This window comes from Arachis duranensis, chromosome 4 (genome assembly GCF_000817695.3).
Source record: "Arachis duranensis cultivar V14167 chromosome 4, aradu.V14167.gnm2.J7QH, whole genome shotgun sequence".
Classification (NCBI taxonomy): domain Eukaryota; kingdom Viridiplantae; phylum Streptophyta; class Magnoliopsida; order Fabales; family Fabaceae; genus Arachis; species Arachis duranensis.
Window position 1 is genome coordinate 114,227,315 of NC_029775.3, and position 14,440 is coordinate 114,241,754.

Here is a 14,440-nt window from a genome sequence, read left to right on the forward strand (position 1 = left end):
ATATATAATTAAATTTAATGAATTTAATTAGAATAAACAATAAATTATTTATTTTATTTTAAACTTCATAAAGGAAAAAATCAATTCACTAATATAACGATTATAATTAATGTAGTGTAATTAATTAAGTAATATAAATTATAATAAATTATATTGATATTTAAATATTTAATCAAATCAATTAGGTGAAATAATTAAGTCATTGCAATAAATTGTATTAAATGAATTAAAATAATTAATTTGAGAAACACTTTTCGAAGTATATCACGTCAGTTTTATCATTAAATACAGACATCCGATTTTTATATAATAGAATAGATTCGATTATTAATATAAAGAATGTTATCATTCTTTTCCTTTCTTGGCTTTGAATTAGCATAAGCCTAGCACTCTCATTCAACGTTACTTAATTAGGTTTTCATCATGAGCTTTTATGTTCTGAATTTTTTACATACGTCATTAACATACAGATCAAAGTATCAAACTATACTAATCATTTGGGTTATTTATTTAAAGCCGAACTGATATTTGTCATCATAATATATTGTTAATTTATCTAAATACATAAATTTAATTAAATGATCATGTAAAATTATTTATATTATTAATCTATTAAAATTAAATTCTAATTATTTTACATAAAAGTATGTTAAATGTTTTTTTTGTTTTCCATAATATCCTCCAATCCGACAGATCAAAGACTAATTCGTCGCAGATCTGAGTTCCATTTGTTGTATGTACAAAGTTGGATTTAAACCCCCAACACTTATTTAAGCGGACGAATGAACTGACTACTCGACCAACCCAAGTTAATTAAGTATGTTAAATGTTCTTACCGGCTTGGGATGAGGTATAGGTCGTCCTTTTGAGGAGATCGGTAGGCCTCGAAGATGCGATTCCAACCTCTTCTGCGAAGGATGACCAGGAGGGGGAGGTACCTGCAAAGGCACTCCTACGCTCAAGTCAGTAAGAGAATTTGTGAATATGGGAGATTTCTCGGAAAGATTGCGTACCTTTTTCATTCTGATCTTTTGCTTTTATGCTAGTTCGGACCGTTTCTCTGAGGTGTAACGCTCAGGAGGAGTATTAATTGTGTATCCGACGTTACGGGAATAAATATCAGTTATTGCCAATGGTCGGTTGAGACGTTACCGAGCTATAACTCGTAACCGATCTTACTGGTCATATCACAGCCCCTAAGCTTAGCCTGGCCTTGAAGAGACGGGTTGAGCTTTTAGACGAGTTATGGCTCGGTATATGGAGCCCCCAGGTCAACATGGCTCATTCAATTTAATTTATTTCAATTTATTGAAATGTTTCGAAACTGCCTGGTTTCTTGGTTTCAGCGCTCGGTTATCATGATGAGTTGGTTCAACTTCCAAAGCTGTTTTGCAACCGTTGTAAGTGGGTTAAATGAATGGTTTGGATTAACTTGTGGAACTCAAAGGTTTATTTAATTAGTGGCTTAGTTTGAAGATGGGATTTTTCGGTTACCTTGTTTAAGTGGAAAGCATCACGTTTTGGTAAAAGCATGGGTACTAGAGGTGAGTAAGTTATTTCTGTCTTCTACTGTTTCAAATTTCTTAGTGAAAAATGGCTGATAAGAAAGAAAAATTGTTACCACGGGTTGATAACGATGAGGATTATGGTTGGGTTGAGAGAGATGTGCACATTCGTGGTTCATTGTTTTCTGACCTTGAGAGTGTTAATAGGGTAAATCTGGGTAGGATTGTTAGGGCTGGGTTTCGGGTTGAACTTTTGCCATGCAGCCGCTCTGAGCGTGTCTTTCATAGGAGAAATGATTTTCAAAGTTTTTATATGTATAGTTGTGTTATGGAAGAATTGCGGGTAAAGCTTCCATTCACTGCTTTTGAATGTAATGTATTGAGGCAAATGAATTGTGCCCCATCTCAAATACACCCGAATGGGTGGGCTTTTATCAGATGTTTTCAGGCTCTAATGGATTTTCTTGAAATTGAAGCTGATGTAGAATTGTTTTTCTGTTTGTTTCAAGCTAAAGGGGTATGGAAAGGGTTGTGGGTTAATTTGAATAGTACGCCGGGCTTCTCTGTTTTCAAACTGTATAAATCATCCTTTAAGGATTTCAAAGAAATGTTTTTGAAAGTGAAGTCCGTTGATGAGGAATTCCCTTTTTATGTTGATGAACATTTGGGGGAGAAATTCCCCTTATATTGGTGTTGTCATCCACAACATATATTGGGTGTTGATCTTATAAACAGTCGGAATGAATGTATAATTTCATTTCTGATGGAGATGGTTGGAAAAGGTGGTTTAATCTCTGTTTCTGATCTGCTTCCCTGGGAGGAAGATAAGAGTGCTGTTATTGAATATTTTGGTAAGAAGTTGAAAAAATTCTGTACTGGTTTTACTATTTCTAGTTGATTGATCAATTAGTCTTTTATGTTGCAGCTGGCAGTTTCCCTGGTGTGACAGCATCTAGTCTGAGGTCGAGGTTCAAGGCTAAGAATTTTGAAGGATCTTCGTCCACTCAAGAGAAAGTTGATGGGGGTGCCGAAGTTAATCAGCCCCCTCCGAGGAAGAAACCGATTGTTTTTAAGAAGAGGAAGTCGGAATCTGCTTTGATTGAGGAAAATCAAGGGAAAGATGGGAGTGTTGCGCTGGAGGATTTATCAAACTTTTTGGTGAAACAAGAAAAGTTGCATGTCTTTGAAAGTGAAGGAGAGAGTTCTTCGGTGTGGAGTACAAAGTTTCCTTTTAGTGTTGTGGCCGATGAGGTCGTTCAGGCTTCGGTGGATAATAGACGAGTGGAGGAGGTTGGAGATTTAGGGGTGGATCAATTCTTACAGGTGTTATTCTTTCACTGATGCCGTGTTTGCTAGGTGCTTGGCTTTCGTTTGGCTAGCATTGGGCGAAGTCAGGAGAAGAAGCATAGGAAGTTGGTTGGTGAGGCGTCTCAAGTTGCCGAGTTAAAGGAGCAACTCTTGCTGAAGGAAAAAGGTTTGAGTGAGTTGAAGAAAAAGCTATCCGAGGTTGAAACTGAATTGAAAGTGGAAAAGGAGTGTCATGAAGAGATTTCCGGTTTGTTGAAAAAGAAAGAGAATGAATTGACGAACTTGAGTGACCAGATTATCAAAGTGTCGGCCAAAATGAAAGAGGTTGAGACTCGTAAAGAAGGGGATATTTTGGATGCATTTGCTGAGGGCTTTCAACGAGCTGTTAATCAAGCAAAATTTCTGTTTCCTGAAGGAGATTTCGCTGCTATGGATCCCGGTAAGGTAATTCGGGATGGGGATCTTGTTGATGATGAGGAGGCTAATGAGGAAGGAGATGAAAATTTGGGCAGCTGAGAATTTTTTTTTTTTTTAAGTAGCTTTGCTTTTTGTTGTATGCTTGAATTTGCCAAGTAGTACTTTGGCTTTTGTTAAATTTCGATACTTCTGACCATAAGAACTGTTTGTTTGAAAACTGATTTGATTAGGATTGTATGGCTTCCTAATCATGTATTCTGTTGCCTTTGGTTGGCATTAACGGGAATTTAAGTTGTGTTGCTTGCGCATTCGTTTAATAATGCGACTTTTAGGTATGATCGGTTTCTCCCCTTGGGGGAGTTTTAGTCGTTATCTGTAGTAAATTCCCTTTCGGGTGATGCTGTAATCTGTTTAAAGAATGCATATCAAATAAAATGAAAGTGACATTTTATTAACAGCAGTACCTGTGACATCAAGTTTTCAAGGTAAGCCAGCCTCATTAAAACCTCCAAAAACCAAAAAACCCTTTGGAAAAAATGCTTATGGTAGGAAAAAGAGTACTGGCATGCTGCTTTAACTGTAATATCGTTTCAGGGAACCAATGTTCCATGTGTTGGGGAGTATTGTGCCATCTAATTCTTCCAACTTGTATGCTCCTCTCCCGAGGACTTCATGTATTCTGTATGGGCCATCCCATGTTGCCGCGAGTTTCCCATGGGAGGAAGGTCGGCGAGCTTGCTCGGTCTTTCTGAGAACTAAATCGTGCTTATTGAAGGATCTTTGGTGCACTTTCTGTCCATGTCGTCGGCTAAGTTGTTGCTGTAATGCTCGGTGTCTGACTGCTGCTGCTTCTTGGACCTCTTCAATTAAGTCAAGCTCGGCTCGTCTAGCATGATTATGTTCTTCTGCTAATGTCCGCATTGAGCCTAGTGATACTTCTATGGGGATCATGGCTTCGGACCCATATACCAAACGGAATGGGGTTTCCTTTGTTGTCGAGTGAGCTGTAGTATTATATGCCCATAATATTTCTGGGATTAGTTCGGCCCATAGGCCTTTTGCAGTCTCGAGCTTTTTGCGTAGGGCCTGGAGGATGACCTTATTGGCGGCTTCTGCTAACCCGTTGGATTGCGGATGTTCAACAGAGGAGAAGTGTTGTTTGATTTTCAGGTTTTGCAAAAAATTCTTAAAACTTTGGTCTATAAACTGTCGACCATTGTCAGTTATAATGTGATTAGGTATACCAAATCTGCAGATTATGCTTTTCCAAACGAAGTTTATCATTTGTTCGGATGTTATTCTAGCCAAAGGTTGTGCTTCTATCCATTTGGAAAAATAATCAATTGCGACTACCAGATATTTTACCTGTCTTGGAGCAGTTGGGAATGGTCCTAGAATGTCAATTCCCCATTTGTCAAATGGCCAGCTTATCGTCGAACTATGAAAATGCTCTGCTGGCAGGTGAATGATCGGTGCATGCTTCTGGCAATTTTCACAAGTTCGTACTTTGTGTTTGCTATCCTCCTGGATCGTCGGCCAGTAAAAACCTGCTCGAAGGATTTTCTGTGAGAGGCTTCGTGCCCCAGAATGTATTCCGCAAATGCCCTCGTGGGCTTCGGACAGCACAAGGTCGGCGTCTGCCCTGTTCAAACATTTTAACAAAGGTCGAGAGAATCCCCGCCTATAAAGATTGTCATTTAATAATGTATAATAGGAGGCTTGCCTTCGGAACTTATTTTTATTTTGGATCTCTTCTGGGATGAGACCAGAACGAAGATATTGGATGTAAGGATATTGCCAATTGTCATTATTAGTTGTGTTAAAAACAGTAAATACATCAATGCTCGGCTTATCTAGGGTTGACTGTAATAGAGTGGCGGTGTGCGCTTGTGTAGTTGCTAATTTTGACAGAATATCTGCCCTATGGTTCTGCTCTCTAGGTATGTGAGTAACGTTTATTTTTGAAAAATTTTTCAGCAGTTGTTGGACAATATCTAAGTATTGCAATAAAATCGGGTCCTTTGTTTGAAAACTGTGGTTTACTTGTTGAACTACTAACAATGAATCGCAATAAACCTTTAAATCTGTGATATGTAAGTCGCTGGCTAACCTGAGCCCTGCTATGAGGGCCTCGTATTCAGATTGGTTATTGCTGGCCTTGAATGAGAATCTGAGGGAATGCTCGAGAACTATGCCATCCGAGCTCTCGAGTAGTATTCCGGCACCAGCACCATGAGGGTTGGAAGCTCCGTCTACAAACAAGGTCCATCCTGAACTTGGCACGTCGGAGCTTGGTTCGGTAAGCTCGGCGACGAAGTCGACGAGGTGTTGGGACTTGATCGACCCTCTCGGCTGGTATTGAATGTCAAATTCTGACAACTCAATAGCCCATTTGATTAATCTTCCTGCCAGCTCGGGCTTTGACAGAACTTGTCGTAGAGGCTGTTCAGTTCGGACAATGATCGTGTGGCTTTGAAAATATGGTTTCTGCAAGGTCTTGCTCACAAAGTAGACTGGCTGTTGCTTCTTATCTGTTTCTGTTACAAGAGCAGAGCTAATGGCAAAATCAGTAATAGACAAATATATATACAACGGTTCACCATACTTTGGTTTTTGCAGTATAGGGGGTTTTGAAAGGAATTCTTTTATATTTTTGAAAGCTATTTCACACTCTTGATTCCATTCAAAATGTTTTGCGTTCTTTTTTAAACACTGAAAAAATTTCGAAGATTTAGGGGCCAAACATGGTAAAAATCTAGAAAGAGCGGCTAATCGTCCTGTTAGCCTCTGAACTTCCTTGATTGTGGATGGGGTGTGCATGTCGAGTATTGCGCGACACTTTTCTGGATTTGCTTCAATTCCTCGGCTTGTGAGGATGAATCCGAGGAATTTCCCTCCTCGGACTCCGAAGGCGCACTTCTCTGGATTTAACCTCATTTTATATCGCCGTATTTGGCCGAAGATTTCGGCCAGGTCCCGAATGTGAGAGTCTCCGGGTTTGGTTTTGGCGACCATGTCGTCAACGTAAACCTCTATGTTCCGCCCTATCTGCTGTTCGAAGATCTTGTTCATTAACCGTTGATATGTCGCCCCTGCATTCTTTAAACCAAAAGGCATGACGTTATAGCAGTAATTACCATTCTCGGTTATGAAAGCCGTTTTTTCTTGATCTGTTGGGTGCATGAGAATCTGGTTATAACCAGAATATGCATCCATGAAACTTAAGGTGCCGTAACCACAAGAGTTATCAACCAGAGTATCAATACAGGGTAAAGGGTAAGCGTCCTTGGGACACGCTTTGTTTAAATCAGTAAAGTCGACGCACATGCGCCACTTACCATTATTTTTTCTTACCATAACCACATTGGCCAGCCATGTTGTGAATCTGATTTCCCTGATGAAATTGGCATCTATTAGCTTCTTTACCTCGTTTATTGATGCTTCTCTCTTTTCGGTGCCGAGGTTTCTTTTTTTCTGGGAGATTGGTCGGGCTGCTGGGCTTAATGCTAATTTGTGTGTTATAACCGACGGATCTATTCCTGGCATGTCGGCAGAGGTCCATGCAAATAGATCGAAATTTTCTCGGAGGAAATTTTCAAGGTTCTCCTTGTCTTCTGGACTGAGGGAAGTGCCGACAAAGGTGAACTTCATCGGATCATTGCCTAATGTTATCTTCGTCAAGTCTTCGTTTGGCATAGGCCGATCCTCGAAGTCGGCTCGGGGGTCTAACTCGGCTGATGTTATCGGCTCGGAATTTATGGAATTGACTTGTTGTCGTCCGAGCTTTTTGGGCAGTTTTAAGCTCATATTGTAACATTGTCGGGCTTCCTGGATGTCGTCGTGAATTGTACCTATGAGATTGTCCTGCACAGGAAACTTGACACAAAGGTGAATAGTAGATACGATTGCAGCAAACTTATTTAAAAAAGGTCTACCCAGAATGATATTATAAGGGCTAAAACAATCGACCACGAGATATTGGATATCTTGTGTCTTATGTAATGGTTGCTCACCGAGTGTGGTTTGTAACCACACTGATCCCAGTACTGGAACTCGTTCTCCTGAAAATCCGACCAGGTCTCCGAAGTATGGTTGTAGTATATTATTGCTCAGCTTCATCTTTTCGAAGGTTGTATGGAATAAGACGTCCGCACTGCTTCCTGGATCGAGTAAGACTTTCTTTACTATGAGGTCTCCTAGCTGGATGGAGATTACGACTGGATCATCGAGGTTGCTGCCGACACCGTTAAAGTCGGCTGGTCGAAAAGTCACCTCTGGGACATTTATCAACGGCTGGGAATCGTTTATTCCGTCTGCGACTGTCAACATAGCTCGGTACGTGCGCTTTCGGGCCGAGCTTGTGTGGCCGCCTCCTGCGTAGCCCCCTGAAATGCAATTTATTATACCTCTTGGTTGGGATGGTGCCTTTTCTTTCCCTTTAGCGGAGGTGGTTGCGGTCGACGTGTCCGGGGCAGGAGTGATGTTCTTCTGAATATGCCCTGAAATAAATTTGTCCAGGTGGCCTTGCCTTGCTAGTCGCTCGAGGAGATCTTTGGCAATGATGCACTCATCAGTCGTGTGTCCGTGCTTTTGATGAAAAGTGCAATACTTGGATCTGTCAAGTCCTTTTGGCTCTGGGTAATTGCCTGCTTTGCGAGGAGGTTTTATTAACTTGGAGTTGAGAATCTCCTTGATAATATCATCTCTTTTTGTGTTGAACTGAGTGTAGGAGTCATAGCGTGGGACCGGCGTGAATGGTTTTTTACTGTCTCTGTTCTTATCATCCTCCTTATTTGTGGCCGATTTTTCTGATCTCCTCGCCAGCCTGAGTTCTTCAACGTCGATTTGACCTTTGGCCTTTTCACGAAACTCGGCCAAAGTTTTGGGCTTTGTTACAGCGATAGTTTCTTGAAATTTTCCGGGACGAAGGCCGCTTTTAATGGCGTGGAGATGGACTTCTGGGTGGAGATCTGGGATCCTCATGGCTATCTTAGTAAACCGGGTAATGTAGTCCTTCAAGCTTTCTTGTGGTCCCTGTTTAATAGTCGTCAAATAGTCAGAGTCATGGAGGTATATTGCGGATGCTGCGAAATGATCTTCGAATTGGGCAGCTAACTCCTGAAAGCGAGATATCGAATCTGCAGGCAAAGAACAAAACCAGTCAAGTGCAGGTCCGTCTAAAAAAGATGGAAAACATCGACAAAGAATTGGATCAGATGCACCGTTAACGATCATGATAGATCGGAATTTCTTGACATGCTGCTTTGGATCGCCCAACCCATCATATGGGGTTAAGGTTGACGGGAGGGTGAATTGTCTAGGAAGTTGGAAATTCATTATGTCTGCCGTGAATGGCCCCGTTGAGTTATCAGGTCGTTCGTCCTCATTTTCCGGCTGGCCCTCTTCATCGTGATGATCTCCTTCATTGTTGGTTTGTGGTGTCTCGGAAACATGGGTTCGTTCATTATTCTCGTGATTGTTATCATTGTGTTCCAAGCGGGCTTGTACTAACTGTGCAATTTGGTTTTGCATTCTCTGGTTGTCCTCCGCCATTCTTTGGTTTGCTTGTTGAAGCTCGGTCACCATCCTCAAAAGTTCGGATGGGGAGGGCGGGGGAACGTCAGCCATGGAATGTGTAAGGATCTCTAGGGTTTATCACGAACGATGATTTTTTTCCCAGGCCCTTCTTCTAGCGCCAATGTTCTTACCGGCTTGGGATGAGGTATAGGTCGTCCTTTTGAGGAGATCGGTAGGCCTCGAAGATGCGATTCCAACCTCTTCTGCGAAGGATGACCAGGAGGGGGAGGTACCTGCAAAGGCACTCCTACGCTCAAGTCAGTAAGAGAATTTGTGAATATGGGAGATTTCTCGGAAAGATTGCGTACCTTTTTCATTCTGATCTTTTGCTTTTATGCTAGTTCGGACCGTTTCTCTGAGGTGTAACGCTCAGGAGGAGTATTAATTGTGTATCCGACGTTACGGGAATAAATATCAGTTATTGCCAATGGTCGGTTGAGACGTTACCGAGCTATAACTCGTAACCGATCTTACTGGTCATATCATTAAATATTAAACATACATCAAACATGCATGTTGTGCATAATTTATTTGTACATGCATGCATGACACAATATATAATACTAGCCGTATAAAAATTAAAATTTTAAAAAAAGGGGGAGGGGATAGATAAACGTATTTGGCAAACACACTCCAAGCAAAAAAAAGTTCAACAAACAAATAAAATAAATAAAAGAGAGAAAAAGCACACTGAAGAGTAAGTGATGTGGCAAAATCATGAAGTCAAAAACCAATACAATAACAATAACCCGATTAACAAGTGAAGAGTCGGCTCAATTTTTTAGTTATGGAACTCATTAGTGTACTTTTTCCGGATATGAAAATAGGGAGAGATAGACGAAAAGGTGGGACAGCTTTATGTCATTTTTAGGTGAAAGAACTCGGAGGGTCCGAGTTCTTTGTTAAGCAAAAATAAACAAATAAGTCGGAGGGTACAACTTGTTGATGGCTGGAATTTGAATTTTAACAATGCAAAACGGACCGTGCATTTTGTATATATATTTTTTATCAAGCTAAAAATGAAAGCGTAGGGTCCGAGTTCCCTTTTTTAAATATTAATTTGAATCTGCCAATGGTAAACGGTAGGTCCGATTTACATTTATTGAAAATATCAGATTCCGTGTTCTTCTTCAAGCTTGCTCGTCTTCTTTCTCTGGTTCTCTGCATTTATATTTTTTTCCTTCATGGTATATAACTAAAAAATTTGTTAGTATGGTTTCTGTTATTATTTAGTAGAGTAAGAAAAATAAATGATATAATACTTTTGAAAATGTATTATTTTGAATGATAGAGTACAAAAATAATACACATTTCTATTCATCTTCTAACAATAACAACAACAATAATAAACTTCCTAACAATAATAATTTTAATTATAAAATATTAAAAAAATTCAAAAAAAACAATTATAAAATATTAAAAAATTCAAAAAAAACCTATATCGGGTAAAAATGATAATAATTCCTAAATTCAATTTCTAACCACAATAATAATAATTAGCCACTTAACAATAATAATTATAATTACGAAATATAAAAAAAATTAAAAAGATTTAAACAGAGAAAGAAAGAAGAAGAAGGTGGGAGTGAAGTTCAAAGTGATTGTAATTGGATAATGAGAGTGAGTTGCATGGGTCTTTGTTTGGTTTCAAGGCACTGTTCGGGAAGAAGCTATTGTACGATGCGTATCCAGACTGCATCAAATCGGACCGTGCGTTTAGTGAAATGTAACTCGAACAGTCCGTGTGATGAATAAAAACTCGCATGATCCGAATTGTGGTTTTACTGACACCACAAAATTGTGAAGCACCTCTCTCCCCCATATGAGAGTCCAACACTACTCATATATCCATATGCAAATTAAAAAGCGGTGAAGAGTCCAAATACCGAAAACAACATATTCATGCATGTACCAGAAAAAGAGGCAAAGAACATTAAAGCAGCCGCCAAATAAAAGCACAAGATAGATATGTTATATGAACATGATACTATATTTCATTAGGTACGTTATTGTCCCTGATCTTTATTGAGAAATTGTGAATTAAGAACAAGTTGGTGCATGATTGTTTGAAACAAAAATAAGTACACATTCATTTCCAAATAAATTTCCTTTTTTTAATAGTCTAAAATACAAGGGTCTATATATACTTCAAAACCAGCCCACAAGTTCCACCCTCAAATAAAATAAAATAATACACACCCCACATGTGCAAATTGTATGCTATGCCAAAAGAAGCCTACAATTTATGTAGTACGATCATGTACTATACAGTATACTCTTCTAATATACATACATATAAGAGTGTATAAAGCCGTCAAAATTAAGCTTGTGTATGTATATAAATAACACTATTCTTTTGGATCCAGCTATGTGACGTTCTATTCAAATTGTTCTTCGTCAAATACCTCCTTTTTTTTGAAACCACTCCTAATATATATATAAAACTACTAAGCATAATAATCCGTACTCAATTTTCAACGGAAAGTAAATCTGTCTTGTTTTGCTTTGCATATACAATGTAAGTGAACAACATTAGGAACTATGGATAGAGAGGATAAATGTATGGATAATCAATGATACAATAATAGATGCTTATAAATAGTACATGTATAGGGTCAGCTAGTCATCATAGTTCAACTAATATCTCAATCGAATTCATTTTACAAAAAAAGAAGGATACATGGATAATCAAGCAAAGAGTAGTAGTGGTGCTTCCTCTTTTACTAGTGCTATGAATCTTGACCAACAAGGAGTGTCTTTTATTCCTCAACGCTATGTTCTACCCCCTTCACAACGCCCAAACATCATTCATCATCATGATGAACATGTTCTTCCTCTCCCTATAATAGACTTGTCTGATTTTCATGATCAAGCTCGTAGATATCAAATTATCAACGAAATCAGAAATACTTGCAAGGAGTTTGGTTTCTTTCAGGTATTTATATATATATAGCACAATGCTCAATTACTCAATTTTGTATATCATTTAATTTTTCTAGGGAAATACATGTATGCAAGTACAAATATAGATTGTACATGATTGTGGATAATTGGGTATCGTTACAAATTAAAAAATATGGTTTATTATACATTAAAATTTAGTATAAAGTGGATTTCATTTTTACACTCTTTTAAGTGTAAATTTTTTTTACACACTCTTTAAGCGTAAAATTTTTTTACACTCTCCTGGTGTAAAAAAAATTACATTGTTAATTAGCTGTTACAGCAAGAATGAAATAGTAACGTTAAGTAATCAACTTTTTTTTGTTAATATCAATTGACTTTTTATTTAATTTTAACAATTTTTTAACTGAAAATATAAAACACATTATTAGTGTATAATAATAAACAATAATTATCACTCTCTAAATACTTAATATATTTGGATAACTATATATTATTTAAATAATGATGATGTACTCATTTTTTATGTTTAATTGCAATTAGGCACATTATTAGTTAGAAATGATCAGTTAGTTAAAACTTATTATTACCAATAATGTTTTATTTAAAGTGAAAATATTATTATGCAAGTTGTATGTATTTCTGATGGTTGCATGTATGTATATATAGCCCTTAAAGACTTTGAATAGGTATGTACACAAATGATGACATTGACATGCCCCTTTTCAAAGCGACAACATAGACACCAAAATAATAATAATAATATAAAATTAAACAATTGTCTTAGGTAATAACAACATGAATTTGTATGTCAAGTGGATGAACACACTCGTAATTAATAATAGCAACTTTGATCTTGACTTCCAGAGATATATACTTTACTTCCATTTCCCATACCGCAATTTAAGATACACTGTCTTTGGCTGCTTCCTTATAAATGAATCATTCATAGCTTGTTACAAAATATCAAATGTACTTTCCTTCCTTATGTATAACAGCAACTAGTTAGAAAAAAAATAAGCAATTTTCCCCCCTTAGAATGGAATTGTATTCATATCATTATTATTCTTAATTCTTCCTATACATGTATGTGGCTTTTCTTCATGCATGAACCAATTACATAATACATTAGATATTATTAATATTGTTATTATTAAATTCAATTATGAATAATATATAGTTCTATTCACAAAACTTATGATTATTATTTTTGTGTAGGTTATTAACCATGGAATTGATGAATCAGCAATAAATGAAGCCCTAAAAGCTGCAGAGGAGTTCTTCAACCTCCCTCATGATGAAAAGATGTGTTTGTTTTCTGATGATGTTCATAAGCCAGTAAGATATGGAACAAGCCTTAATCATGCTAGGGATGAAGTTTTTTGTTGGAGAGATTTCATCAAACATTATTCTCATCCCCTACCGGATTGGATTCATTTGTGGCCTTCAAATCCACCAAGTTATAGGTATATTATACCAAAATCAATAATAATCTTATACCAAATTTTTTTGCATGCTTCATCTCTTTTCACTTTGATAAATATAAATATCCTAGAATAGGATTATATTATACATGATCTGTATTTAAAAAAACTAATTTTTTTTTCTGCTAATATAAAAAAATTTGAATATTTTTATTTCTTATAAACCTTTTCTATCTTCTCCTTTTTCATTATACTCTATTTTTTCTAGTGAATTTAGTGTTCTATATATGAACCAATAATAAAAAGGTTCATTCATAAAATATTTCTATTGTATATTAATTATGGGTTATGCTACGTGTACACTAAAATCAACCACTAAAGTCAGTCACCTGTATAAAATACATATTAAAATATAAATACACATTGAAAATAAATTAAACCACACATATATTTATACACAAATATATTGGTGACTAATTTTAGTGGCTGATTTTGGTGTACAAACAGCATTTTCTATTAATTATTTTTTATCAAATTTTTAAGAAAAAAAAATAATTCAATCAACTATAATTGGTAATAGGAAGAACATGGGAAATTATGCTGAGGCAGTGCAAGATCTTCAAAACAAACTAATGGAGATGATTTTTGAGAGCCTAGGGTTAAACCCTAGCTACCTTGAAGAAGAAGTTAATGGTGGATCTCAACTCCTAGCTGTGAATTGCTACCCAGCATGCCCTGAACCCGAACTAACCCTAGGGATCCACCCTCATTCCGATTATGGATCAATAACTGTTCTACTCCAAACTCGATCCGGGCTCGAATTCAAGAACAAAAACAATAATTGGGAGGCAGTTCCCTTAGTCGAAGGTGGCCTAGTGGTGCAATTGGGTGATCAAATGGAAGTTTTGAGCAATGGAGTTTACAAGAGTGTGATTCACCGAGCAACAGTGAATGTGGATAAGAAGAGGTTTTCAATTGTGAGTCTTCATAGTTTTGCAATGGACAAGAAGATAGGGCCAGCAAAAGAGCTTGTTGATGATAATCATCATCAATTACCAAAGTGTTACAATGAATTCAGCTTCAGGGAGTTTCTTCAATTCATTTCCAACAATGATATTACAAAAGAAAGGTTCCTAGACACTTTGAAGATCATGAAATAATTAAACCATATATAGATTTTGGTATGTATGTTCTTTTTTTAGAGTTTGTTTGTGATTTCAGATTTTGGAGATAATGAAAGGATTTGAAGAGTAATTAATAAGTTTTTCTATCCTTTCATTATTTCTCCTTCTAAATATATCTGAA

At 37.1% G+C, this 14,440-nt stretch overlaps 2 protein-coding genes across 2 annotated transcripts; one reads left to right on the forward strand and one right to left on the reverse strand.

Moving 5' to 3' along the window:
* Nucleotides 1-3,803: 3,803 nt before the first annotated feature.
* On the reverse strand, nucleotides 3,804-8,858 carry LOC107485985 (uncharacterized). The gene has a single exon (XM_016106528.1). The coding sequence runs from the start codon at nucleotides 8,856-8,858 to the stop codon at nucleotides 3,804-3,806; it is 5,055 nt and encodes a 1,684-aa protein (XP_015962014.1).
* Nucleotides 8,859-11,487: 2,629 nt separating this feature from the next.
* On the forward strand, nucleotides 11,488-14,440 carry LOC107485984 (2-oxoglutarate-dependent dioxygenase 21, chloroplastic-like). Its single transcript, XM_021141682.2, has 4 exons — nucleotides 11,488-11,742; nucleotides 12,528-12,683; nucleotides 12,930-13,177; nucleotides 13,716-14,440. The coding sequence occupies exons 1-4, from the start codon at nucleotides 11,488-11,490 to the stop codon at nucleotides 14,293-14,295; spliced, it is 1,239 nt and encodes a 412-aa protein (XP_020997341.1). The 3' UTR covers nucleotides 14,296-14,440.

Bases quoted from the DNA above. Each gene is read 5' to 3' on its own strand.
- LOC107485984 (XM_021141682.2), top strand. From the start codon at position 11,488: ATGGATAATCAAGCAAAGAGTAGTAGTGGTGCTTCCTCTTTTACTAGT. The intron at 12,684-12,929 runs GTACTTTCCTTC...ATTTTTGTGTAG, and splicing joins CTTGTTACAAAATATCAAAT to GTTATTAACCATGGAATTGA. The intron at 13,178-13,715 runs GTATATTATACC...AATTGGTAATAG, and splicing joins TCAAATCCACCAAGTTATAG to GAAGAACATGGGAAATTATG.
- LOC107485985 (XM_016106528.1), bottom strand. From the start codon at position 8,858: ATGGCTGACGTTCCCCCGCCCTCCCCATCCGAACTTTTGAGGATGGTG.